The following is a 27,138-nucleotide window of genomic DNA, read 5'->3' on the forward strand; positions in this document are numbered from 1 at the left end:
TCAACTCTTTAATCCGTCAGCTGAGAAACTGATGGGCGTACATAATCATACATATTATGTGGATTTTTTTTCTATTTCAGTTGGGCAAAAATCCTATTATGACCACCGGGGCCATCTCCTTGGCAACATCAATCAGTGCTAATGAGAACTGCGCAATTACACGTTTCGACTTGGCGGTAAATTTATTTACATTGCTTTTTATGCTAATTGAAGTATCCCACTTACGTCAAGTGGGAGATTTTATAATGGCAATCATGTAGTATGGTTAACAGCCGAGAAACCGAAAACAACAAATAATTTATAGCAAATGCAATAGAATTTAATCTTTCATCGATCTGCATAGTTTTAATGTTCTAAAACTATTTTACAGGGTTTTTGTTTTTTGTTTTTTGTTTTCTTTGGGGGGGGGTTGTTTTCAATATAATAACATTTCGTCGATATCTGTATGTTTGCCGAGTCATCATCCAGCATGGCGGTTATCAGTTGGATCTTTTAGCTTAACAACCGAGAAATCAAAAATTGCAACTAATATCTGTCACCAAACGAATTAAAATTAAAGTTTCAACCGATTCGTATATTTTTAACTTACTGAAACTGTTTTAAATTTTTTTTTTTTCTTTTTCTAAAGATAAGCTATCTGGAAGCTTATGGTGTTTGACCATTTACAAGCGTTCGAAGCTCGAAAACAAATTCTGAAAAAAAAAGAAAACAATAATATGAAAAATATTTTTTAATACGTTAAAAAAAAGAAACTGTAAAACTACGCAAATCAGTAGAACATTAAATTTTCTTTCATTTGATAAAAGTTATTTGTTATACATTTTGTTTGTTTCTGTTTTTAAGCTGTTACTTATACTTCATAAATGCTATTATAATAAAAAAAAAAAATGTCATTATTTGTTTTTATTTCCTTTTGAAGACCAACAAAACTGAGTTTTGTTGGTCTGATTTTTATTTTTACCACACACACCCAACCAAGGGATATTACCACTGGGCTACAGTAGTAATATGCCTTTATTACCACTGTAATTTACAGTGGTAAAGGGCTAAAACGGTAAGGCGACATGGGTGCGATGCTTTTATTATATAAAAATGGTTTACCAAGGCCAAAAGCCATTCGAGGATGAGAGTCAGTTAGATGATGGAGTAGTACTATGAAAGGAGTAAGAACCGGACCACTTGACAGATATTTGTTATCATTAGACTTGAAAACGACCATGTTGTAGTCTAAATGGAAGTTGACAGCAATATTTTGGCAGTTGGGCAGCAAAAAATATTCTGCATATCGTTACAGTCGAGAAAACAGAGAGCAGAAATGGAATTCCAAAGGTAAATAACCTGAGGAAAGATGTTATTACAGCGGGAATCTTTCGGCATTTAAGGACCTTTACAGTGAAGGGTTGGGATTTAGAAGCTAATCGGATGGGTCAGTAGTATTTTTTATTTAGAGAGTACAAGTGCAGTAACGTCAGAGCACATTCCGTGGAAGTATTTATTTTATAAAAAATAATAGTTTCGGACACACTTGGTTAAGGTGTCCGACCCCGAACCATCGTAATACCCAAAATCCATTTTTCCCAACATTTCTATTTTTTTTTTTTTCAACCTATAAGATTAATTGTGCGGCGACATTGTGAAGTAAAGAGGACTAAAAGAAATACCTTCTTATAGGCATGTGGTATTCTTGAGTCACTATCTTCATGTGCCGGGGGGGGAGGGGTGGTGGATGGGTTCTGTTCTACTCGACGAACAAGCCGCAATGGACGATTTTTGTTGTTGCAACCTTCACCTTCTTGTGTCAGTTGTCTAAAATTGTCTTATTGCTAAATATCACACACCTATCATCTACCGAAGCTTTCTCTACTCCAAATCATTATTGGATATGACACAAAACGACAGTTATACCTGACTTCACACTGCACAAAGCTCCTAAATGGAGCTTTGTGGCTGTGCAGTGTGAAGTCACGTATAACTGGTATACGAGAGAGAGAGAGAGAGAGAGAGAGAGAGAGAGGGGGGGCGGGGGAAGAAGAGAGAGAGAGAGAGAAAGTGACAGACAGACAGACAGACAGACAGACAGACAGGTAAGTCAATAGGTACATCGTGCACACTGGCCATCATTGAGAAAAGCAACCAGACCAGACACGTTGTTCCTCCTTGAAATCTCGCAAGTTATTCTTTTTCATAGAAATCGTATGGTTTCGTAATATTCATATTTTAACCGGTTAAAGACAAAAAAAAAAAAAAGTTCATTAAAAATCCAATCATTTCTACGCCGCTCTACGACTTTTAGTTTCGGAGGAGATAGAGTTTTAAAATATGGAGACACGCAGACATATAGTCTTTTATATATATATATATATATATATATATATATATATATATATATATATATATATATATATATATATACATGTATATGTATATGTATATATATATGTATATGTATATGTATATATATATGCATATATATAAAGAGAGAGAGAGAGAGAGAGAGAGAGAGAGAGAGAGAGAGGAGAGAAATGAAAAAAAAAGAACAAACCAAGTTATGTGTTAATCAATGTTTCGTTTTTATTGCGATACTGAAATTGCGTTGGAAATTCATTTAAAAAAAGGGGGGATGGATAAGCGTTGTGAAAGAGAGTAAGATTTTTTTATAACGTTATATAGCCGTTTATATATTTAAAAAGATATGATGCAATTCTTTTTGGAACAAAATATGTCCGTAATAATTTAAGTATTGATGTGTAACTGAAATGAAATGAGTGTATTTGACTGATTATATGTATGTATTATTATTTGACAGCGCTATGCACCCCCCTCGCCTTTTTGAATTTCCAACGACTATTTCCGTTTCTAAAATGGAACAGGGTCATACATATATTTTCAAATATTTATACTGGTGTTTTGTTTTCTTAATTTCATTCATCCATAGGAAGTCTCGAAATAAGACGAAACGTTGATGAACACATAACTTTGTTTGTTCCTCTTGTAGGGGAATAAATAAGAGCACCGGATTACCGGTGTAGGGTAAGGAGTGAGGTCCCTTGAAAAAAGAAGAGGAGAGTCCGTACACATGAGGCACGGACGCACAAAGTTCTTCTCCTAAAAGACAATGTTGGACAGGCAGAGTACAACTCTAGAATACAGTCCTCACTCCTCCCGTAAACCCCACTATTGAAGTGAGTAATCTTTTTACCTTAATGTTCTGAATTGCAGTGTTGTCATGTTTTCATGTTTGTTAATAAATTTTTGTCGTTTATACTTGTTGTACGTTTAGTAATTATTAAAGCTGGTCGGTAGTTTTGGGACTTGGAAGAACCTAAACCCGTACCAACAGTGGTGACCCCAACTAGCAACATAGAATACGCAAGGCAAGGTTTTTTTTTTGTTTTAATAACAAAAGGAAAATGCGTAAAATTAAAGTTTATTTTTAAATAAAAATAATCCATAACATGAATCCCGGCGTTAGAGTGGTTAAAAATAAATAAACAAAACATTTACGTACGTAAGTTAAAAATAAAAAATAAATAAATAATGACTAGTTACGTTTTTGTGCCGAGATTTATTTTATACAAGTATCGTTACCCTTTCATCGGGATATTCACATTTTTCTCGCACAACAAATATGGCCGACCGCGTCTTCTTCAATTTGCACGCGGCGCCAGTCTCGTGATTGGCTGATGTGAACACTACGTCACACTTCGTCTTCCTCTTGCTCTGTCCCTACTATTACTACTATACGGTGTCATCTAGCTAACTGTCGCTATAAATAAATAAATAAGATAAAAATAAATAATAATAATAATAATAATAATAATAATAATAATAATAATAATAATAATAATAAAAATCATAAATAAATGTGAAATGGCGTCGCCCACATTCAGTCTGATTCCAACGGATGTACGAAATGACCCTGCTTTGTTTTTCGCACAGCTAAATTTATATTTTCGGCAGAAAACGATATCAGGACAGACTGAAAAGTTTTGCCATGTGGCGACTATATTACCTCAGGGTGTTATCGTCGAGGTGAGAGACCTAATTATATCTCCTCCCACGGAGAAACCATATGACACCCTACGAGAAAGAGTGACAACTGCTGTGTCAGTTTCAGCACACAGGCGAATCTCACAATTATTAGAACAGGAAACGAGGGGGGATAGCACGCCGTCACAGTTTCTAAAGCGCCTGCAGAAGTTGGCTGAAGGGACAATGGACAATAATATTGTCAAACACATCTTCCTAAAGCGCATACCAACTGAGTATAAGGTGGTAATAGCTGCACAAGATGAATCTATGCCAGTGGAACGAGTGGCTGAGATAGCCGACCATATTGCCGATATAATGTCGACACGGTCGGCAACGGTGGCTGGCGTTCAGACATCGGAGAAAGACGAGCTACTCTCCAAACTAATGGAGGGACAGACCAGATTGGAAGCTCGCATGAACAAAATGGCGGAGGACATCGCGAGACTTACCCTCGAGAATAAGCAAAGGCGGGGGGTGCGCGCAGCCACTCCAGAGAACGGAGGCAGGATAGGACCATTTGCTGGAAGCACAAGAGATTTGGGGAGAAGGCAAATTCCTGTATCCCACCGTGTAGTTACAAGAGTTCGGGAAAAGCTTAAACCGACAGAAGAATGCGGCATCAACTGTCGGTGCATATCGTTCAGGCCGCCTATTGTATGTGGTGGACAAAAACTCAGGTACGTCCTTTTTGGTGGACAGCGGGGCACAGGTGTCTCTCATTCCTGCGACTGCAGCCGACAAGAAATCCCCTCCCTATAAATTCACACTACGAGCTGTGAATGGCTCGTTAATACACACATATGGGGAGAAGTGTATGGACCTTAATTTAGGCCTGCATAGAACATTTACCCACATTTTTATAGTGGTGGATGAAGACAGTGCTATTTTAGGTACCGATTTTTTACAGGCGTTCGGTTTGGTGGTGGATATAACAGGACAGTGTCTGAAAGATCCAGAAACGCATCTCACAGCGTGTGGGGTAGTTAGGACTGGTACTCCATTGTGTCCAGCAGTGGCACATGCAAACCAGGATAACGATTTTCTGAGTCTCTTGAAGGAATACCCTTCAATTTCAGTGCCTTCTTTCCATAGGGACGTTTTGCCACACTCCACCACACACTATATCGAAACAAAGGGTCCGCCCGTTCATAGCTAAGCTAGGCGCTTAGCACCAGAAAAGGTAACAGCGGCCAAAGCTGAATTTCAGCAAATGATGAAGTTAGGCATAGTTCGCCCTTCAAAGAGCGAATGGGCTTCACCTCTTCATCTTGTCAACAAAGGTGTTAACACATGGCGGGCATGTGGGGATGCAGTCACTAAACCAGATAGATACCCAGTACTACATGTCCAGGACGTGACAGCAGTGGCTCAAAATAACCGTTTTTTTACAAAATTGGATTTAATTCGAGCATACCACCAAATACCGGTGGAGCCCGAACACGTTCCTAAAACGGCTATCATCACCCCATTTGGGATGTTCGAGTTCATGCGAGTTCCTTTTGGGTTGCGGAATGCAGCACAAACATTCCAACGGTTCATAGACCAGGTGTTGTCAGATTTGCCATTCGTCTGTGCATATATTGACGATGTACTTATTGCTAGCCAAACTAGAAAGGAACACATCGGTCATGTGCGACAGGTCTTCGAACGTTTGAAGCAATATGGGATAGTCCTAAACCCATTAAAATGTGCTTTTGGTCAATCCGAAGTAATTTTTTAGGACACCATATTTCAGAGGGGGGAATATCCCCATCACCAGAGATGGTCAAGTCCATTCAAAATTTCCCTATCCCTGCCACAATGAGGCAGCTGCGTCAATTCTTGGGGCTGATAAACTTTTATCGTAGGTTCTTACCTCACTGTGCACAAGTACTTTTACCATTGACAAGTTTGTTGACAAATGTGAGGAAGTGTGACATTATATTTTCAGAGCACGCGGTAGAAGCATTCAACAAGATCAAGGCTATGTTGCAGGAGACTGCAAAATTGTCTCACATCCAACCCAACCAGGAGCTGTGCCTAGCAGTGGATGCATCCGCAATTGGAATTGGAGCGGTCCTACAACAAAAATGTGATGCGGACTGGAAACCCATTTCCTTTTTCTCAAAAAAATTAACAGAGACTGAGAAACGCTATAGTACATTTTCCAGAGAGCTGTTAGCTGCATTCTCCGCGATACGCCATTTCCGGCAGCTCTTGGAAGGTCAGAAGTTCCATATCCTCACGGACCACAAACCCCTGTTAGGCGCTTTACAGTCTTCCTCGGACAAATATTCTCCCAGAGAGATTCGCCAGATGGATTATATCCTTCAATTGACATCGGATATCCGGCACATCAAGGGAGCAGACAACATCCCAGCAGACACCTTATCGCGGGGAATTAATTCCTTCCTGTTGCAGCCGGCAATTGACGTCGACACCTTGTCTAAAGAACAACAGAAGGATGAACATTTACAAAATCTCCTGCAGAATAATCCAACTTCATTGAACCTAGTGACAATTACCAACCCTACCAGCCACACAAAAGTTGTGTGTGACACAAGCACAAACAAACTGCGACCATACGTTCCAGCATCGCTACGCAAAGACATATTTAAGGCAGTACACGGTCTATCGCATCCAGGGGCCAATGCCTCCATAAGGCTACTAACAGACCGATATGTCTGGCCGCGAATAAAAGCTGATACAAGAGCGTGGGCGAAAATGTGTGTGGAGTGTCAAAAAGCCAAGGTCGGTCGTCACACGCGGGCTCCTCTAGGCACGTTTCCAGTTCCAGATGAGAGATTTCAGCACATTCATATCGACATCACCGGACCATTTCCGACATGTGAAGGTCAGTGCTATCTGCTGACATGTATCGACAGATTCTCACGATGGTTTGAAGCTCTACCGATGCCAGACATGACGGCATACACAACTGCCAGGACATTCCTTGCTGGCTGGGTGGCCAGATTCGGTGTACCACAAAATGTTACATCAGACAGAGGTCGACAGTTTGAGTCAGACCTTTTTCATAAACTTGCAAAACTTTTGGGCACCAAGAGTATACACACCACGGCTTATCACCCCCAGGCAAACGGCATGGTCGAGCGACTACATCGCAGTCTGAAAGCCTCCTTACGGGCACAGCTTACGGACAATACAAGGTGGTTAGAATATCTGCCACTAATATTGTTGGGACTGCGGACAACGGTGAAAAGAGATATGGAGTGCTCAGCAGCGGAGGCTCTATATGGAACCACATTGCAGTTGCCAACACAATATTTTTTTGAAGCACCAAAAAAAGTTATGGACATGACAGCGTTTGTCGACCGGCTAACAACAAAAATGGCCAAGATGGCATATTCTCCCTCAGGCTCGAATAGGAACATGGTCCCATATGTACCTAAGGGTTTAGAGACTTGCACGCACGTCTTTATCCGTGATACAGAAAGGAGGCATTCCCTGCAACCGCCGTATCGTGGCCCCTTTAAGGTTGTGGAGAGACAAAATAAGTTTTTCAAGGTGCTTATCAAGAATGAGGAACAAAACATTTCGGTAGACAGGTTAAAACCCGCAGCACTGGAAGAGACATATCTGAAAGTATCACCCCCAAACGCCATGCCGGTAGATATGACGCTTCAGAAAGTAGAAAAGAAAAAGACACAGTCAGGTAGACATGTCAGATGGCCAGCACATTTAAAAAATTTTATGACGGTTTAAATAAAATTAAAAATGTTGCCCATTTATTTCAGGTACTCCGTATTTTGGGGGGGGAGTACTGTAGGGGAATAAATAAGAGCACCGGATTACCGGTGTAGGGTAAGGAGTGAGGTCCCTTGAAAAAAGAAGAGGAGAGTCCGTACACATGAGGCACGGACGCAAAAAGTTCTTCTCCAAAAAAGACAATGTTGGACAGGCAGAGTACAACTCTAGAATACAGTCCTCACTCCTCCCGTAAACCCCACTATTGAAGTGAGTAATCTTTTTACCTTAATGTTCTGAATTGCAGTGTTGTCATGTTTTCATGTTTGTTAATAAATTCTTGTCGTTTATACTTGTTGTACGTTTAGTAATTATTAAAGCTGGTCGGTAGTTTTGGGACTTGGAAGAACCTAAACCCGTACCAACACTCTTTTATCATTTCGTCGGAATACATTATTCTCGTCAAACACACACGCGCGCACACACACACACACACACACACACACACACACACATATATATATATATATATATATATATATATATATATATATATATATATATATATATATATATATGGCGGTTACCATAATGTAATTCTTGTTGGGTAGGTCACCATTTCGGCGGGTCCCCTTTTGGGGAGTCGTTGAAATTAATAAGATGGAAGTAGAAACCGACCTAGGAATAACAGTAATTTCAGCGTACACGTGGTATCGAGTTATAAAAAGTTCGTGATTTTCATTTTTGTCCCCTGACTCTGAAACCACTCGCGTCTCCGTCTTTTTGCTTCCAACACTTTTTGTATCTCTCTTTTTGTCTTTCCCACCAGAACTGTTCTCCGTCCTGATTGGTTACAACCTTTGGTCACATTTTTGAGGGAAGGAGGAAGGAAGGAAGGAAGGAAGGAAGGAAGGGGGAAAGGGAAGAGTAGAGAGAAAGAGACATGTAATGGAGAAATAGTAGTCTTGGCTTCACTATATATATATATATATATATATATATATATATATATATATATATATATATATATATATGCGTGCGTGTTTGTGTGTGTGTGTGTGGTAGCGGGTGGCATTCGGCTTTGCCCGGTCGTAAAACACGCTTAATTATGATATTTTGATTTGTCCACATTTCGTATGTATTATTATCGAGTTGTGATTTCAAAAGTAAAAAAAAAGTATTTGGGTGCCATGAGCTAGAATCGAAACCGAAAGCAAACTGTGACATTCAAAGCTGGTGGCGTTACCACTTTACCAACTTGATACGCATATACACTGATTAAAAATTTAAAAATAAACAAAGAAGAATATACAAAATGTATAACGGCTTTTGCAATTTTGACCCATTTTTGACCCCTTAAAAACAATTTTAATCGGCTAAAGACTTAAAAAAAAAAAATGGTCCATAAAAACTCATGCGACTTTTTAGTTTCGGAAGAGATAGAGTTTTAAAATATGGAGACAGGCATATAGCCTTATATATATATATATATATATATATATATATATATATATATATATATATATATATATATATATATATATAAAATAAACTATCCATTCACGTGAAATCACTTTTTTATTCACCCTATTCCCTCTGCTTCACTTTTTGTTATCAAGTAAGATCTATGACTTACTTGTAGTTTCATTTAATACTTTTGCAAGCAAAATCCGATCCCGCATTTTGCTAAATCCTACCCTCTAATGAGAAGGAAAGTATTTCTTCGAAACTCCGCGGATTAAGGACTATCCATTTATTTAGTGTTTCCTTTTTAAAATTAAATATGTTTTTAACTCTTTTTCAAATTGTTTTTAACATGTTTTATTAAGTACTTGTTCTTAGAGAGAGAGAGAGAGAGAGAGAGAGAGAGAGAGAGAGAGAGAGAGAGAGAGAGAAAGAGAGAGATTTTGTTATAGAAGAGAGAGATTTGTTTATTCTATGTGCGCTTGTCTAGTTACGTCATCAAAGCAATATGACTCGTCTGTCCCAGTAGTTGAATATTTGTTAGCGATCGTCGAGCACAAGCCTTACCAAAAATAAATACATTTTCCATTACGTTTTATGATTCGTTTGTTGTTTTATTGTTTTAAATGTCAAAACAATTTAAATGACATGAGTCAGCATTGGCCCGTGCCTACGTGAGTGACTTCATCTCAATGTTATTGTTTACAATTTGGAAGAGTGGATGACAGTTTTATGCTTCCCGAAAGTAAGTCGTTTCAAAATCGAAATAAAGACCAATTTATATTATTAACACTTCAGGTTCCTATTTACAATACCTCCCCACGGGACAGAGTTAGACACCAGGGTCGTTTTTTTAACGTGGAGAAAAGGAACAAAAATAAAAATTGTCTCAGTCGTCAAGGATTTCTCCTCGACTGACAGAGAACAAGAAATTTAAGTGCAGCATCTGAAGAACAGATACTACACTGTGATCTTGTCCCGAACTCCTCAGGTTAATCATGTTATTGTTGATCTTTACCTTTATCTATATATATATATATATATATATATATATATATATATATATATATATATATACATATACATATATATATATATATATATACATATATATATATATATATACATATACATATATATATATATATATATATATATATATATATATATATATATATATATATATATATATATGGCGATTAAGCTACACTGAATATTCTGGGTTTCATCCACTATAGGATTCGTCAGGCTTATGTATATAGGCTTATATATATAATGTGTGTGTGTGTCTGTGTATATATATGTATGTATGTATATATATATGTGTATATATATGTATGTATGTATATATATATATGTGTGTATATATGTATGTATGTATGTATGTATGTATGCATGTATATATATGTGTATATATATGTAAGTGTATATATATGTGTATATCCCTGGAGGATTAAAAACAAGACCTTCCAAAGGGCGAATGAACTCTTTTTCTGGGTCAACGGCCAACTAGCACCGTGTATATTTGTGTGTGTGTGTGTGTGTATATATGTGTATTGGGGTGGAGAGGGCTCCCGTAAGCCGTGATGAAGGCAACCTTTCTAGGAGAAGCAAATCTCTGATTTAAAAAACCATAAAGCGGGAGACCAGTACCCGCATTAAGCTGGTCTGCAGTTTAATTTGTTGCTGGCTATCTTGCTCTTGCTTTTTGCTGGATCTCAACATTTTGAACCGAGAGAGAGACTTAGCTGTTGTCCAAAGCTAAGACTCTGTAACATCATCTTTGTATAGATACTCCCTCAGGCATTTGGGCTCATGGATTTTAAATGTCTGAGGGAGTGGCACTCGTCTGACAAGACGTTGCAATCATCATATATGTAGGTATATATTTATGTATATATATGTGTGTGTATGTATATATATGTGTGTATATATGTATGTATGTATATATATATATGTGTATGTATATGTATATATATATGTGTATGTATATGTATATATATGTGTGTTTATATATGTACATATATATGTGTGTGTATATATATATGTGTATATATATGTGTATATATGTATGTATGTATGTATGTATGTATGTATGTATGTATATATATATGTGTGTATATATATGTATGTATGTATGTATGTATATATATAGGTATATATACATGTTATATGCTACTGGTATCATGTAACCCAGTATTACCTGCCTCATGGTCCCGTCACCGGCGACTAAACTGGTTCCCCCACCAGACTTGTTTGGTGAGGAGGGTGGATAGTCTCCCTGAAGGATTAAAAACAAGACCTTCCAAAGGGTGAACGAACCCTTTTTCGGGGTCAACGGCCAACTAGCACCGTGTATATTTGTGTGTATGTATGTGTGTGTGTTGGGGTGGATAGGGCTCCCCTAAGCCATGGTAAAGGCAACCTTTCTAGGACAAGCAAATCTCTGATTTAAAAAAACCATAAAACGGGAGACCAGTACCCGCATTAAGCTGATCTGCAGTTTAACTTGCTGGCTATCTTGCTCTTGCTTGTTGCTGGATCTCAACATTTTGAACTGAGAGAGAGACTTAGCTGTCATACAAAGCTCAGACTCTGTAACATCATCTGTGTATAGATACTCCCTCAGCCATTTGTCTATAAAAATGGTCCTGTAGCGATGGAAAAGTTGTGACGTGTAGAGGCTTGAAATGCTGGAAGCATGTAATAATTGATCTCAACGACCATCTTCAGTGTCATGCCTGCTTGAGCGTGTGAATTCACCAGAAGTACTAAAAAAAAAAAAAAAAGTCATTTTTGGGCTCATGGATTTTAGTGTCTGAGGGAGTGGTACTCGTCTGACAAGACATTGCAATCATCATATATATATATATATATATATATATATATATATATGCACATTCAAACAACATGACATTAATGTGGTTGTGGCTAAGTAATCAATACTTGAACCTTCATTATTCCTGATATTTATAAACGATCTCCTTGATGAAATTGTCTTCAAGATGGCCATTTCTGCCGATGAAAACATGCTTTATTCTAGATACGTAAGCAGAACAAACGGACACGTATTAAATGCAATGATTGAATACTTCGAAAATGACTTTTTGCCTGTAGTGGAATGAGAACATAAATGGATGCTACTCAGACAAAGCTTCTTTCCTTTGACAATTAGAAGAAATCTTTTCACTCATCGATTGACATGACTAATAACACTATGCATGAAAGATGATCATTCAAACGTCTTGCATTCACATCTAACATTAATTGGAACAGCTACATTGAAGATATTGCCAAGGCTGCAGCAAAGAATGTAGGCTCTCTCTACCACGCTAGAAAATTTCTACTATCTGCAAGTACCTGTAGAGGACTAGGATATATAAATCCTAATCCCGTTACAAAAGAAAATAATGAATCGGACGGAAAGAAGGAAACAAAAACTCAATTGATGGATAAGATAAACGTGTCGTTTATTTACTGTTGAAAGAATGAATGTTTTAGATATAACATGTGTTCATGTCCGCGCGGGTGTAACCATCGTTTGTTGCGGGACTGGTGGTGTAGAAAGAAAAGGAAATGTGTGTTCATCTCACTATCGTTCGTTCGCGCGTGGGAAGAGAAATGAGTAATATAGTAGAAATGAGAATGATAGTCCAGCGTGTAGACAAAGACAAAGGATAGAGGGTTGACATCAGTTAGCAGTCAGCTACGCGAAGGTATTCTCAGGGACAAGTTGTATATATAAAGAGAGAAAGAGTGAGAATGTCAATCCAGTTCATGGAAAGAAAAAGCGTATAAATGTACGTACGGTCCGTTAGCTTTTTGTCCCACATAGTAGCAAGTGGCGTGAGGTCTGTAGACCGCCCAGCTAGGAAGCTGGTCTGAAAAGGGCTGGAAACAGCTTGTCTCTTGCTTTTATACTTGTTTCCGGTGGTCTTTTGCGCATGTGTGGATTTCCTTTGAAAGGGGAAATGACGTTGTTCATGAGTACGTGTATGTGCGTACGTTAGCGCGCGCGTGTGTGTGTGTGTGTGTGTGTGTGTGTGTGTACACGTGAATGTAAGTGTATGTACGCGAACGTGAATATATGTACGTGTGTGGACGTGGGCGCGTATGTTTGTGTGCGCGTATGTATATGACAAGTAATATAGCTTGAAATGTGAACGTGTGTTTTTGTGTGAGACTAGAAAAGGTTCCTTCCTTCAAAGCCACCACTCGTTCATGCGTGGAATATTGTTGCCACATATGGATGAGAGTATCAACCACTTATCTTTTCCTATTAGGCAGGGTCCAAAATGAGTCTCCAATCTAACAGGTCCCACATTGTCAATTAAGGTCCAACCTCTGTCCCATCACTGCAATGTGGCATCTTTTGCTTGTTTTACAATTACTTTAATGGAATGTCATCTGATGAACTCACAGCATTAATGCCCTCTCTACGTAAATGCCCCCACACAAATCCGACCAGCAACAAAATCTCACCTCTTCACTGTAGACGTCTCCAGCTATAGGAAAAATTTCTACTTTAAAATTTTCTTCCCTCGAACTGCTTTGGAAGCCATCCCTGTTCCATGTTTCCCTTACTATCAGAAATTGAAATGTAATACGAACAGACATCTCGCTGCTCAACTCTCTACTTAGAATGACTCTGTAGACATGGGCCCTAATTCGCAGTAGCCTCTTACGTTTGAGTGACAATTTCTCTTGTTTAGGCGAATAAAAAAATTGTTAATAAAATAAAAATTATTTTTGTTTCCATTTTTTTTTTTTATTTTTAGTAATAAAAAATATTTGTTTTTGTAAATACAAATCAATTGTTGGAAAAAAAATCTTTAAAATATAAAACTAAGTTGAGGTAAGTTTGATATGACAAGTTGCCACCCTAAAGTAAAAAAAAGATCACATATGACCTCAGTTAAATTTCTAGATTGGTACGTCAACGAAGCCGACGCCACTCAACCAACCCAACTAATTCACGTGCATGAGTTCAGTGCTGTGTTTTCGCGCTGCTTAATCACACATGCGATCTGATAGTTCACAAACGGTCATAGTTAGTGCACGTGCACCAAAACCAACGAATCATTTGTTTTTATTCTGGTGCATTCACACTATTATATTTTATAGCATTTTTTTTTTTTTTTTTTTTTACCCAAATTGCAACTGAGACGTTATTAGGAGCCAAATTTATAAGAGGCATCTAATGTTGAGAGTTGTGTAGCAAGACATTTGTTCACATTACATTTAAATTTCCGCATGTCAGTACATTCGCAGGCGGCAGGGGCGAGGGTCCAAAGGTAAGCAATCATAAAAAAATAAGTTTTTCGACGTCGGAGATATTTTGCTGCTAGTCGGGTTGGCCGGGGATTTTTACCACCTTCTTTTTGCAGCAGCCTTGACAATGGATACATGTGCATTTGTTGTGTCCTCGTGTGTAGAATCGAGTATGGTATTATCTTGGACACAATTTAATCGAGGAGGTTGTTTATGAAAAGCCAATTATCGACCCCGGGGAGAACACTTTCATTAATGTGATGTTATTTGGATGTACGGTCATCAAGGACGATCTGGATTTTTCTTTTAGTTAAGAAAGATTTGATTATATTAAATATTCATCCAGTGATAATGTAGAAATTTCACGAGAAAAACTACCAGAATGTGACTGACAACAAACGTTCCAGTACATTTGCTTCACAAAAGAGCCACCACTTATCAAGGCCTTGACGCCACGCGAGGATAAGGGTCAATGAGTGTCCAGTAGTAAATGGGTCAATATCATAAGTAATCGTTAGTAGTGTAAACTTGGTAAATTGGATTTCTTAAGGGGAACTGCTCATTAAGTACTTGTTTACATTGGACTTGAAGACGATCATATTGTAGTCAGTTGGAAAGCAGGAAAACGGAATAGAGTTCCACAGGCATGCAGTTCTGAGAAAGAAAGTTTTATTCATGGAATCTATGTTTAGGTTTAGGCACAGATAACGAGTAGTGGAAATTATTAATAGTGGTTTCTGCTTGACAAGTGTTTTTATGAAAGTCAGGCTGGGGGGGGGTTCATAGACGTGCATTTGCCATGAAAATAACGGTAAAACAGATACAGGCTTGCAACGTCTCCTTTGTGGGAAAGAGGTTGCAAGGAAGAGAAAAGGGCATCCCCCCCACTAGGTTACGAAGTCTATTTTGAACTGTCAAAGCAGGATAAGCTGCTTTTAGCAGCTTATCCTGCCCAGATGTGGCAACAGTACTCCAACTCCATCCTTGGACATACTTGGCTCTTGTGCAGGTAGAGAATTGCATCAGCAGTGAGATATCTACTGAAGTCGTAGAATTATCCCACCATTTTCCAGCAGCCTTGGCAGCGGATTTGATGTATGTGTTCTATCTGAGATTAGCAGTAAAGGTCAGACCTAGAAGCTTGGTGTAGTGAATATTTAAATAGGATTGTGTCTTCTGTTGTTTAATTCATTTTTTTTTTTTTTTTTTTAATATGGATAACTTTCATTTATTGAGATTGTCGGACTGACTTCCTCATCTTGGTTGTTATAGTCACAACGTTTCGGCCGTTTTGCCCTCCGGCCTTCTTCAGGTGTTTTGTATCGAACTGGGGAACCGTTTGTTAGGAGTCTCGAACCCAACTCTTTATTATTACTCCTAACAAACGTTCCCCAGTTCGATACAAAACACCTATAACAACCAAGATGAGGAAGTTAGTCCGACAATCTCAATAAATGAAAACACCTCATCTCAAAAACACAGACAATTACTATGGATACCTTTCGTTGCGAGTAGTGGCATATTGAACATTGTATTTACGTTTCGACTCTTTATTAGACCAAATCTCTAATAAGCAGTTTCTTTCAGACAATCAAAGAAGTGAAAAATAATGGGCATGTGATGTGTACGACATTACGTCCGCACACCAAAATCACTGTCCATATTTGAAAATCATTATTGGTGTCAAAAAATAAATTCACATTTTTAATTCAGTCGTTAAGAATAAAGGATTGAAATTTCAATAGCAATAGAAGATACGATATTACGCTCAGCTATCTTCCTATACCTTTTGAGAATACAGAGGAAAAGAATAACTTTTCTAAACTCATCCACACATCCTGTCACACATACACACACACTGACATATGCAACACACACACACACAATTCCCACAAACACTGAGAGAAAACACCTTCTCCAAACATTCTACAACAGAAGAATTTACATAATATCCAATTATATATATATATATACAATTATTTTTATACTTATAGACACTAGTGTTAAATGCTTTCGCAATCATCAGCGCAGGAAATGACAATTACTACTGGTCCGGAGATTCGAGCCCAACTACAAAGTCACTTTTGACTCCATTTGTTAGGACGTTAATTCTGGGTTAACATCAATTGCCATGGAAATTAAACACCTATAAATGCCAAATGCGGGCCCAACAGTAACGCAGTCAAGAGTGTTCTAACGAGCATAATACTTTGTTTTTATTTCCGAGACAGGGCTCAACTTTAATAAGCTTAATCATTTAATTTATTTATTATCATTATTATCATTACTATTTATTTATAAGTAATAATTTATACCTACAGATACGAGTGTTTCATGCTTTAGCAATCATCAGTGCGGGAATTATATATATATATATATATATATATATATATATATATATATATATATATATATATACATAAAAATGTATATATGTAAAAATATTTTTAACCTTTATATATCTAATTTTAAATAAATAAGAATGTAAATATACTAAATACTAATCATAGTGGGGGTGATAAGTAGTTAAATAGATTAATCCGTAATCTTATAAATACAAGACTGATAAATTAAAAAATGTATCCATTTCAAATGGATAGTGCCAGTCAAGGATCCGTCACTTGACACTCAGCTCAACAGGTGAGGGGCCGGAGACCGGCCCAGCACCTGTTGGACTGAGGTACACCGCCTGGGTAATACCTAGGAGGTCCACCCTCCCAGGCCTTGCCACTGGGCTTTCCGGTGGGGCAAGTTTATTGCTTGTTGCCTGAGGCGCCCCGACCGGGGAATGCCGACGGGGTTACTCAGGCAATTTTTAAAATTGCAGGAGTGCCCCTCCTTTAGGGGAGCCTGCTAGGTTACCACTTTCCGGCCTTGTGCCACATTTTGCTGAGTGGACAGCAAATAAATATAATCCATTTCAAATGGATAGTACCAGTCAAGGATTCGTCACTTGACACTCAGCTCAACAGGTGAGGGGCCGGAGACCGGCCCAGCACCTGTTGGACTGAGGTACACCGCCTGGGTAATACCTAGGAGGTCCACCCTCCCAGGCCTTGCCACCGGGCTTTCCGGTGGGGCAAGTTTATTGCTTGTTGCCTGAGGCGCCCCGACCGGGGAATGCCGACGGGGTTACTCAGGCAATTTTTAAAATTGCAGGAGTGCCCCTCCTTTAGGGGAGCCTGCTGGGTTACCACTTTCCGGCCTTGTGTCACATTTTGCTGAGTGGACAGCAAATAAATATAATCCATTTCAAATGGATAGTACCAGTCAAGGATCCGTCACTTGACACTCAGCCCAACAGGTGAGGGACCGGAGACCGGCCCAGCACCTGTTGGACTGAGGTACACCGCCTGGGTAATACCTAGGAGGTCCACCCTCCCAGGCCTTGCCACCGGGCTTTCCGGTGGGGCAAGTTTATTGCTTGTTGCCTGAGGCGCCCCGACCGGGGAATGCCGACAGGGTTACTCAGGCAATTTTTAAAATTGCAGGAGTGCCCCTCCTTTAGGGGAGCCTGCTGGGTTACCACTTTCCGGCCTTGTGCCACATTTTGCTGAGTGGACAGCAAATAAATATAATCCATTTCAAATGGATAGTACCAGTCAAGGATCCGTCACTTGACACTCAGCCCAACAGGTGAGGGGCCGGAGACCGACCCAGCACCTGTTGGACTGAGGTACACCGCCTGGGTAATACCTAGGAGGTCCACCCTCCCAGGCCTTGCCACTGGGCTTTCCGGTGGGGCAAGTTTATTGCTTGCTGCCTGAGGCGCCCCGACCGGGGAATGCCGACGGGGTTACTCAGGCAATTTTTAAAATTGCAGGAGTGCCCCTCCTTTAGGGGAGCCTGCTGGGTTACCACTTTCCGGCCTTGTGCCACATTTTGCTGAGTGGACAGCAAATAAATATAATCCATTTTAAATGGATAGTACCAGTCAAGGATCCGTCACTTGACACTCAGCCCAACAGGTGAGGGGCCGGAGACCAGCCCAGCACCTGTTGGACTGAGGTACACCGCCTGGGTAATACCTAGGAGGTCCACCCTCCCAGGCCTTGCCACTGGGCTTTCCGGTGGGGCAAGTTTATTGCTTGCTGCCTGAGGCGCCCCGACCGGGGAATGCCGACGGGGTTACTCAGGCAATTTTTAAAATTGCAGGAGTGCCCCTCCTTTAGGGGTGCCTGCTGGGTTACCACTTTCCGGCCTTGTGCCACATTTTGCTGAGTGGACAGCAAATAAATATAATCCATTTTAAATGGATAGTACCAGTCAAGGATCCGTCACTTGACACTCAGCCCAACAGGTGAGGGGCCGGAGACCGGCCCAGCACCTGTTGGACTGAGGTACACCGCCTGGGTAATACCTAGGAGGTCCACCCTCCCAGGCCTTGCCACTGGGCTTTCCGGTGGGGCAAGTTTATTGCTTGCTGCCTGAGGCGCCCCGACCGGGGAATGCCGACGGGGTTACTCAGGCAATTTTTTAAATTGCAGGAGTGCCCCTTCTTTAGGGGAGCCTGCTGGGTTACCACTTTCCGGCCTTTTGCCACATTTTGCTGAGTGGACAGCAAATAAATATAATCCATTTTAAATGTGGAAATTGATGAATCGCACAGGTAAGAAATTCATTTTTATAGTATGAAAAGGTTAGTAATTGCAATTAAGAATAGGAAATTGGATAAAATGTTTGTAACATGTCTTCTTCCTAAGATTAAGGGTGGTGGTGTTTGATCAACACTTTTGGGGAGCCATGATGTAATATACTGTTTTGTTTTTAAATCTCCGAAACTGTGTTTCATGGTAAACAACTGATGATCCCTTGAACAATAAATTATTGGTATTATAGTAAATTCGAGAGCGAGTTGATGCAGTGATTGCAGGTGATTAAATGACTTACTGACTATATGGTTTTCTAACGAATGATAAAAAATATTTTTTTGTATAGTTTTAAAGGTTAAAAACTTCAAAGACTATATATATATATATATATATATATATATATATATATATATATATATATATATATATTGTGTACAGAAAGTTGTTAGTTGAGACAGGTCATTGTTACCGTCGGTTTCAAGCCCGATAATAAGGCCCGTTTAAGGTATCCTTATCAAGCTCTCTTCAGCCAATATTCGTCTATCTTATAACCGGAAGTGTGAAGTATATATACCTCGCGAATCCACGTTCAAATCTCGTTTTGTTTAATCCCCCCCCCCCTTTTTTTTTTTTTTTTTTTATCTATCTATATATATATATATATATCGGGTAATGTAATACCTAATTTTCAACTTTTAATTATTTAAATTTAAGATCTTGGATTTTAATCGCAATTGTATTATAGATTTTTAATTAATGTCATATATATATATATATATATATATATATATATATATATATATATATATATATATATATAAAAATTATATTTTATAAATGTAATTTATAATCTATTTCGAATTTAAAACTATAGAAAAATATAATAATGTTAATAAACTAGGGAAATCACTTAGGATAGATAAATACTCACTTCCCCAAACCTTGAAAGATTTGGGTTTTTAAAAAATAATTTTTAAACGTATTTCGAAATTTTTAAACGTGATTCGATATAATTAAAAATATATTTTTTAAAACTTTAAACGTATTTTTGGAAATTTTTAAATGTTCGATATAATTAAACGAATTTTTAAGTTTTTAACCGATACCAATACAGATTTTGAAGTTTTTATACATAAGGAAAGAGATTTTAAAATTGAATGGGGTTCAAATTAAAATCGATTCATATAAAAAAAACATTTTTTCGAAATTAGATCTTAAATTTAAATAATTAAAAGTTGAAAATTAGGTATTACATTACCCGATATATATATATATATATATATACACTTGTGCCCGATATTATTCATACCCCTCGGATCTTTGAGATTTCTATAAGAATATTGCTCAAACCAGAAGGTAGACAATATTAAAGGGATTTCAAACAATAAATCAAGCATAAGCATTTAATTTAAACTCAACAAATAAATAAATTATGCAAGTTTGAAACATTATACAAAGAAAAACAATAATGGCACTAGTTCAAAATTATTCATACCTCTCTTACTAATAGTCAATAGCATGCCCTTTATTCTTAATAACTGCCTGTAACCGTTTGGGATATTTATCAACAAGGTTTTTACAAGCATCAACACTGATTTTTGACCATTCTTCAATGCAGTAGTTCTCCAAATCCCTCAAATTTCTAGGTTTCCGCTTTTTAACCTCAGTTTTCAATATGTGCCAGAGGTTTTCGATAGGGTTCAGGTCGGGACTCTGGCTAGGCCATTTCAAAACATTAATTTGATTATCCTCAAACCATTTCTTGTACTATTTTGGCAGTATGTTTTGGATCATTATCCTGTTGAAGGACCCAGTTTGGTCCTAAATGGAGCTTCTCCGCATCCTGTCTAATGTTTTTCTTGAGTATCTCCAAATATTGCTCCTTCTTCATGGTTCCATCTATCTTGACCAAACTACCTGGACCACTAGCCGAAAAGGAGCCCCAAAACATTAGGCTACCACCACCATGTTTCACCGTGGGTATGGTGTTCTTTGGGTTGTAAGCTTCTCCTTTCTTCCTTCAAACGTAAGAAGCATCCATATGGCCAAACAATTCAATTTTTGTTTCGTCAGTCCACCAAATACTTGAGAAAACGGACTCTGGAGAATTCACATGGGTCCTAGCAAACTTTAGACGTGCTGCAAGGTGTTTTCCGGTGTGCAATGGAGTCCTTCTTGGTCTTCTTCCTTTCAGACCATTTTCATGCAGAGTCCTTTGCAATGTTTGCCTTGATATTTTTATGCCAGAAGACTCCAGATTTTCTAAAATGTCCTTATTAGTGGTGGTTGGATTTGCATTAACACTTCTTACAATATTCCTGGTGGCTCTAGCAGACAGTTTCCTTTTTCTTCCTCTACCAATCAAGTTGTTTGTTGTGTGGTGGCTCTGGAATTTTTGATGATGCTCTGTACTGTTGCTGTAGGGACCTCAAATTTCTTGAAAATTGACTTGTAACCTAAACCATCATTATGTGAATTCACAATTTTAGTCCTAAGATCATTACTAAGCTCTTTTTCCTTCCCCATTCTAATAATTTTTATTCTTTTATTGGTTTTCAGTTGATATCATTTTAATTTCTGAAAAATGCAAAAAACGAAATGAAATTAATCAAAGGTTGTATAAAAGCATTCAAAATAAGAATCAAACAGAAAACAAACAGTCAGAAACTCGATTAATACTGAAAAAATAAGGGGGTATGATTATTTTTGAACATTGCAGATTTTATAAATAGCTGTATATTTCTTTTATTACAAGTATCCCGAGATTTTAAAATGACGAAAATGATCAGAAGAGGTTTATTAAGAATATGTATCAATATGGACGTAAACAATAAATTCTTACAAAAGTTACACCTAATAAACTCAATTTTCAAGGGGGGTATGAATAATATCGGGCACAACTGTATATATATATATATATATAGATAGATAAAAAAAAAAAAAAGGGGGGGGGATTAAACAAAACGAGATTTGAACGTGGATTCGCGAGGTATATATACTTCACACTTCCGGTTATAAGATAGACGAATATTGGCTGAAGAGAGCTTGATAAGGATACCTTAAACGGGCCTTATTATCGGGCTTGAAACCGACGGTACCAATGACCTGTCTCAACTAACAACTTTCTGTACACAAAATATAAGTACGCTCTTAAAATTTGGATTTTCCTTTTAATTGAGCACTCTGCTGGAATTCTTTTTCCAAAAAAAAAAAAAAAAAAAAACTAATCATATATATATATATATATATATATATATATATATATATATATATATATATATATAATAGTCTATTTTGAATTAAACTATCAATTTCTGATAAAATGATAATTGAAAGAGCTTTAAAGTTTTCCACCCATAGTGTGGGCGGAAAACTTTAGAGCTCTTTCGATTATCATTTTATCAGGATAAATCGATAGTATAATTCAAAATAATATTGACAAAAAATAAAGAGTACTAAGGGAATATAAAATTCCTTAAATAATTTGCATTCATGTAAAAACGTTTGTAAGCCATTTTAGTTTCAGAAGAGAAAAGTTGTTCCAAACAAAATGGCAGTATCAATCCGGAGAAGCTTTGATTTGTAAAAGCTGGCAGACGAAGACGAAAAATAGAGTTTCTTGTGGCCAATTTGAAGAAGTTTTGATACAAAGAGCAGAGTTCCTTCCCGTGTGAAGACGAAGAGTCACGTGCAGGAATTCTAAATGATTCACTATATTTTATGAAGTGGTTCCGATTTCTGATTGGTTGGCAGCAGAGTATGGTTCCATCTGATTGGTCAGTTCTTATCACCCATGTGATATAGAACCATGAAATATATGAAATAGAACCTTCCGATTTTTTGTAATATCATATTCTTTGGAATTTAGAGGATGAGTCTCCTTATTGCTTCGGTTGCTTCGAGTAAAAAAATGCCCGTTAAGAATCCGTTCTTGACAAATATAAGCATTGCTTATGGAAATAAGCCCATCAATAGATAGTTCAAAGTTACTGTCCTTTTTAAATTTGCACTTAATGTGGACGGCCGCCTCTCTAAGTATATTTTCGAGTCAGCCTGCGAAATCTGTTAGTTTTTCGTCCTCTCACCATTCTAAGTCCTAGACTCGGCTTAAGTGTTGAAAGAAGGTAATCTAACTGCCGTGGGTTGTCAGATATTCCTTCGGTGGATGAAGAAGGACGTGTCTTGTTCCGAGTCGAGCATCTGCTGAAATACACCCTGGTCCAGCATGTCTTTTGCAAACTTGATAGGTTATTAGCTCTGATACGACGTGCATTGTGTATGTTTTGTTTAGTGTCGTGAGGAATTGATTCACATTGTTTCCTGGGCGGAACGCATTCTGTTGTCTTATGATGTTTCGTATCGTTTGTTGGCACATTAGTAAGCTGTAATCGCCGTTTATCTGATTGTTGTGGTGGTTGTTGTTACCGATGTTGATTTTAGGGCAGTCGTCATGGCGTCTATGTCGATTTGAATCTCCCGAAGTGTGTCCTCTAATGGTTGTGTGGGTCCCGTCATTAGGTGGAATAGTAGTTGTTTCTGTTCCTTGATTAGAGTAAACAGTTCTGATCATGTGAAACCCGTGTAGCTGTCCATAATTATCTTGCTGAATGCTCTGAGACCAATTTGTTAGATTACAAAAATAAGCGTATGACAAGGACAAACGAAGAAGTTTAGTTCAAACTTTTATTGAGGGTAAATATAATCGTAGTAGAAGCTGTTGGTATTGTCATTATGTGCCAGTGACGGCAGAGATAATCAGTAAGCTGCTTGGAACAGGAATGGTGGTTGGTTGGCAGGCTTTGGGAGTCGGTGGCAAAGGAGGGGTAGTCTGCATAGCTGCTGATGATGTCTGTTGTGGGAGCGACGATGGCTAGCTAGTGGTGGTACTGCTGGCTTAAGCTGCTGATATTAAATGAGACCGGCGGGGCTGGCTGGCTGGCTGCTGCTGCTGCTGCTGCTGCTGGCTTAATCTGCTGACGGAACGAACCTCACTGCTTGGCGGTCCAACCTGTTCCTCCTGCTTGTCGAAAAAACAGCTGTATTTATACTCGTCCTGTGGACGTAGTTGTAGACATGAGTTGCTCCCAATCGTTATTTCATTTTAGATTTGTGTTAGTTTTCACATTTTAATGTACAGCAGGGAGTCATCTGTTTGGGGGGTACATTTACTTGTCCGTATCATATTGAAAGTCATGGATGTATTCGAGTGGGAATTGTACTCTTGTTTCATAGGATAATTATTTGTGTCGATGTACGTGCCAGAGGGACGTAGACTGTGATGTTTATGCTTTGAATTCGATTCTTTTTTTATGAATGGTTTCCTCTAGCGGTTTTCTTTGTTGGAATGATTTGCGAATAATGCCGTTGATGTAGACATAGAAAGAAGTAGATTTTGATTATGAAATGTGCATTTGGTATGATCGTTTAGTTTGTGTTGATGAACGGGGTTCATCTTAGCCCCGCCATCGTTGTTACTATTACTGCTCCTGCTGATTTCTGTTTGTTTATGTAAATATTGAAGGATATGCAATATAACAGAACAAATATATTGAGGACATTGCAAAGACTGCTGCAAAGACAGTCGGTTCCCTCTGTCATGATTGAAGATTATTTATATCTGAGAGCATCCTGTGTCTCTACAAAGTCACCATTCACTCATGCATACAATAGTGTTGCCACATTTGGATTGGCATATCTACTGCTAGTCTTTCTTTTTTGGATATGGTTCAAAAAAGAGTTTTCAATTTAATAGGTCCCACTTTGTCAGCTAAGCTCCAACATCTGTCCCATCGCCACAATGTTGCATCCGTGTGTCTAATTTACAAGTACTTTAATGGAATGTGCTCCGATGAACTAATTGCACTTGTGCCCCTTCTACATACACACACGCACCAAACTCGCTTAGCAACAAACTCACATCCTTTAACTGTAAAGGTCCCTAAATGCCGGAAAGCCTCCTACTCTAATAGTTTCTTCCCTCGGACAGCAAGACTTTGGAATTCCCTTCCTGCTATCTGCTTCCTTGACTATACTGACATGCAGAAGTTTAAATGAAACGTAAACCAACATCTCCCCTAAATATGGCCCTAAAAAGTAGCCCCTTACATTGAAATGGCGATATGTCTTGTTTGGGTGAATGTACGTACAAAAAATGGGACTTGTGTCTCAATCTGATCAAACAAAAATTCAATGTTTTGTTTGCTGTGATTCTTCATATTATTATTATATCGACGAATAACGTTTTCTAATCGTTTTTCTTTCAGGATATTGCTGTTGAATACGAATTTCTCCGCATCATTAACGACATCAGAAGCAAGCGGGAAAATTTCCAAGTCAGTCATGGTTATGTGCTGCGTTCCGGAAATACAGAGCAGGACTATGGCAAAGATGCTCTTGATTTTGACCCGAACCATGAAGTGTCCAGTCACCCATTAATCATCTTACAGGAGAATGTGGTCATCAGAGACCAGAAGCTGATGGAAGCCCTTAAAAAGTGTGACAAGGAAGGAACCTTTAGCCTTTCACCAGAAGGCTTTATTGCAGTTATAAGAGTGAGTTCTAGTTATATATACTACTAGCAAGAAAACTCTGTGTTGCCCGGTATTGAATAAAAAAAATCCTATGCCCTCTTGTATCGAGTCCATAAACACTACATTACCATTACATTATTCGCATTTCCTTTTACATTTTATAATTTCAGTTTTTGGAGGAGGGCCCAAAAAATCTACTCAGCACTGATTGGGTGGCACTTTTAAAATATTTTTTGATAAATTTATAGTATTTGAGTCATCAGGATAAGTGGGCGTTTCTCAGAAATTATTGGCTTCTCCTGTCTATTCCTGCTCCAAGCCCGGAACCTCATAATACCATTTCTGTTCTTATAATTTAAATTTCTATAATTTTTAATAAAATATAGCAAAACGCATTTTCTTTTTATTGATCTCTGTACTGCAGTTGATCTAAATAAAATATACTTATCCCCGTACGCTAGATAATGTAGTTTTAGAATATATATATATATATATATATATATATATATATATATATATATATATATATATATATATATATAGCTCCCAATTTTTGTGATGGCTTCTAATTTGGAAACAATGTTTTCACTCTATACCAAGCACTTACTGTATGTATGTATGTATGTATGTATGTATGTATGTATGTATGTATGTATATGCACATATAGGAGTATGAATGGGTGTGAAAGAAAAAAAAGAAAAAGAACAATCCGAATACTTTAATAAATTTTAATATGTTTGAACAAGAATAGAAAAAGTTAAGTAAATGATCAAAAGAATTATTCTCCGTTTATTTAGTTATTTTACTTCATTTTATTTATTTTTTCCACATTATATGTTTGTATATATCAATTAACGAAATCTACAGTAGCGTTTCAAAAAAATAAATAAACGTGTGTGTGTGGGGGGGGTGCGTACGTGCAGACAATCCAGACAACCTAGACCCACAATAAATACATAAGTCCAAGCTTTTGGGAAAGACATTCTAATTCGCACCCACTTTGCTTATCATCTTCATCTACTCATCAATCTCCAGCTGTATATGTGAACACGTCCATAAACGTGAGTGCGCGTATCCTGTGTATGTATATGTATGTGAAGAAGCATTTGTGGTAGTGCGCGAGTGTATATACAATGTTCACGTATACGAGTGTGTTCGTGGGGTGACGTGGACGGACTTGGTTTTGAATAGAGGCCACACAAGTTGCTGACCATTCCAAGTCGAAAATGCTGGAAGGGTCATATTCAGATAGATCTTTACCTTAATGGCTATACCCGTGCCCCTTCCCCCGCTGCTAACTCTGCCCGCTCACTCATGTTTTCTATCATTCACACTGAGGAAGATCGAAGGATCGGTCGAAAATCATGTGCTTTTAAAGGAAACATTCTTGTTTTTTTCAAAAGAATTTTGTATTCCTACACGTCAACACACAGGAAATAAATACAGAAAAGATATAAACATTCATATATTTTTCGTATTGATTTTTATTCATACATATTTATATATATATATATATATATATATATATATATATATATATATATATATATATATATATATGACA

The 27,138-nt window shown here is 37.9% G+C and overlaps 1 protein-coding gene across 1 annotated transcript in view; it reads left to right on the forward strand.

Annotated features, from left to right (window-relative positions):
• Window positions 1–27,138, forward strand: part of LOC145260584 (uncharacterized) — a 222,910-nt gene that overhangs the window by 186,865 nt on the left and 8,907 nt on the right. The window contains exons 10-11 of the mRNA XM_080118861.1: window positions 81–176; window positions 25,307–25,594. Of these exons, the coding sequence (XP_079974987.1) occupies window positions 81–176; window positions 25,307–25,594 (384 nt within the window). The remainder of the gene's footprint in view (window positions 1–80; window positions 177–25,306; window positions 25,595–27,138) is intronic.

Source organism: Euprymna scolopes, chromosome 36, assembly GCF_053919585.1.
Source record: "Euprymna scolopes isolate OS-2025 chromosome 36, ASM5391958v1, whole genome shotgun sequence".
NCBI lineage: Eukaryota > Metazoa > Mollusca > Cephalopoda > Sepiida > Sepiolidae > Euprymna > Euprymna scolopes.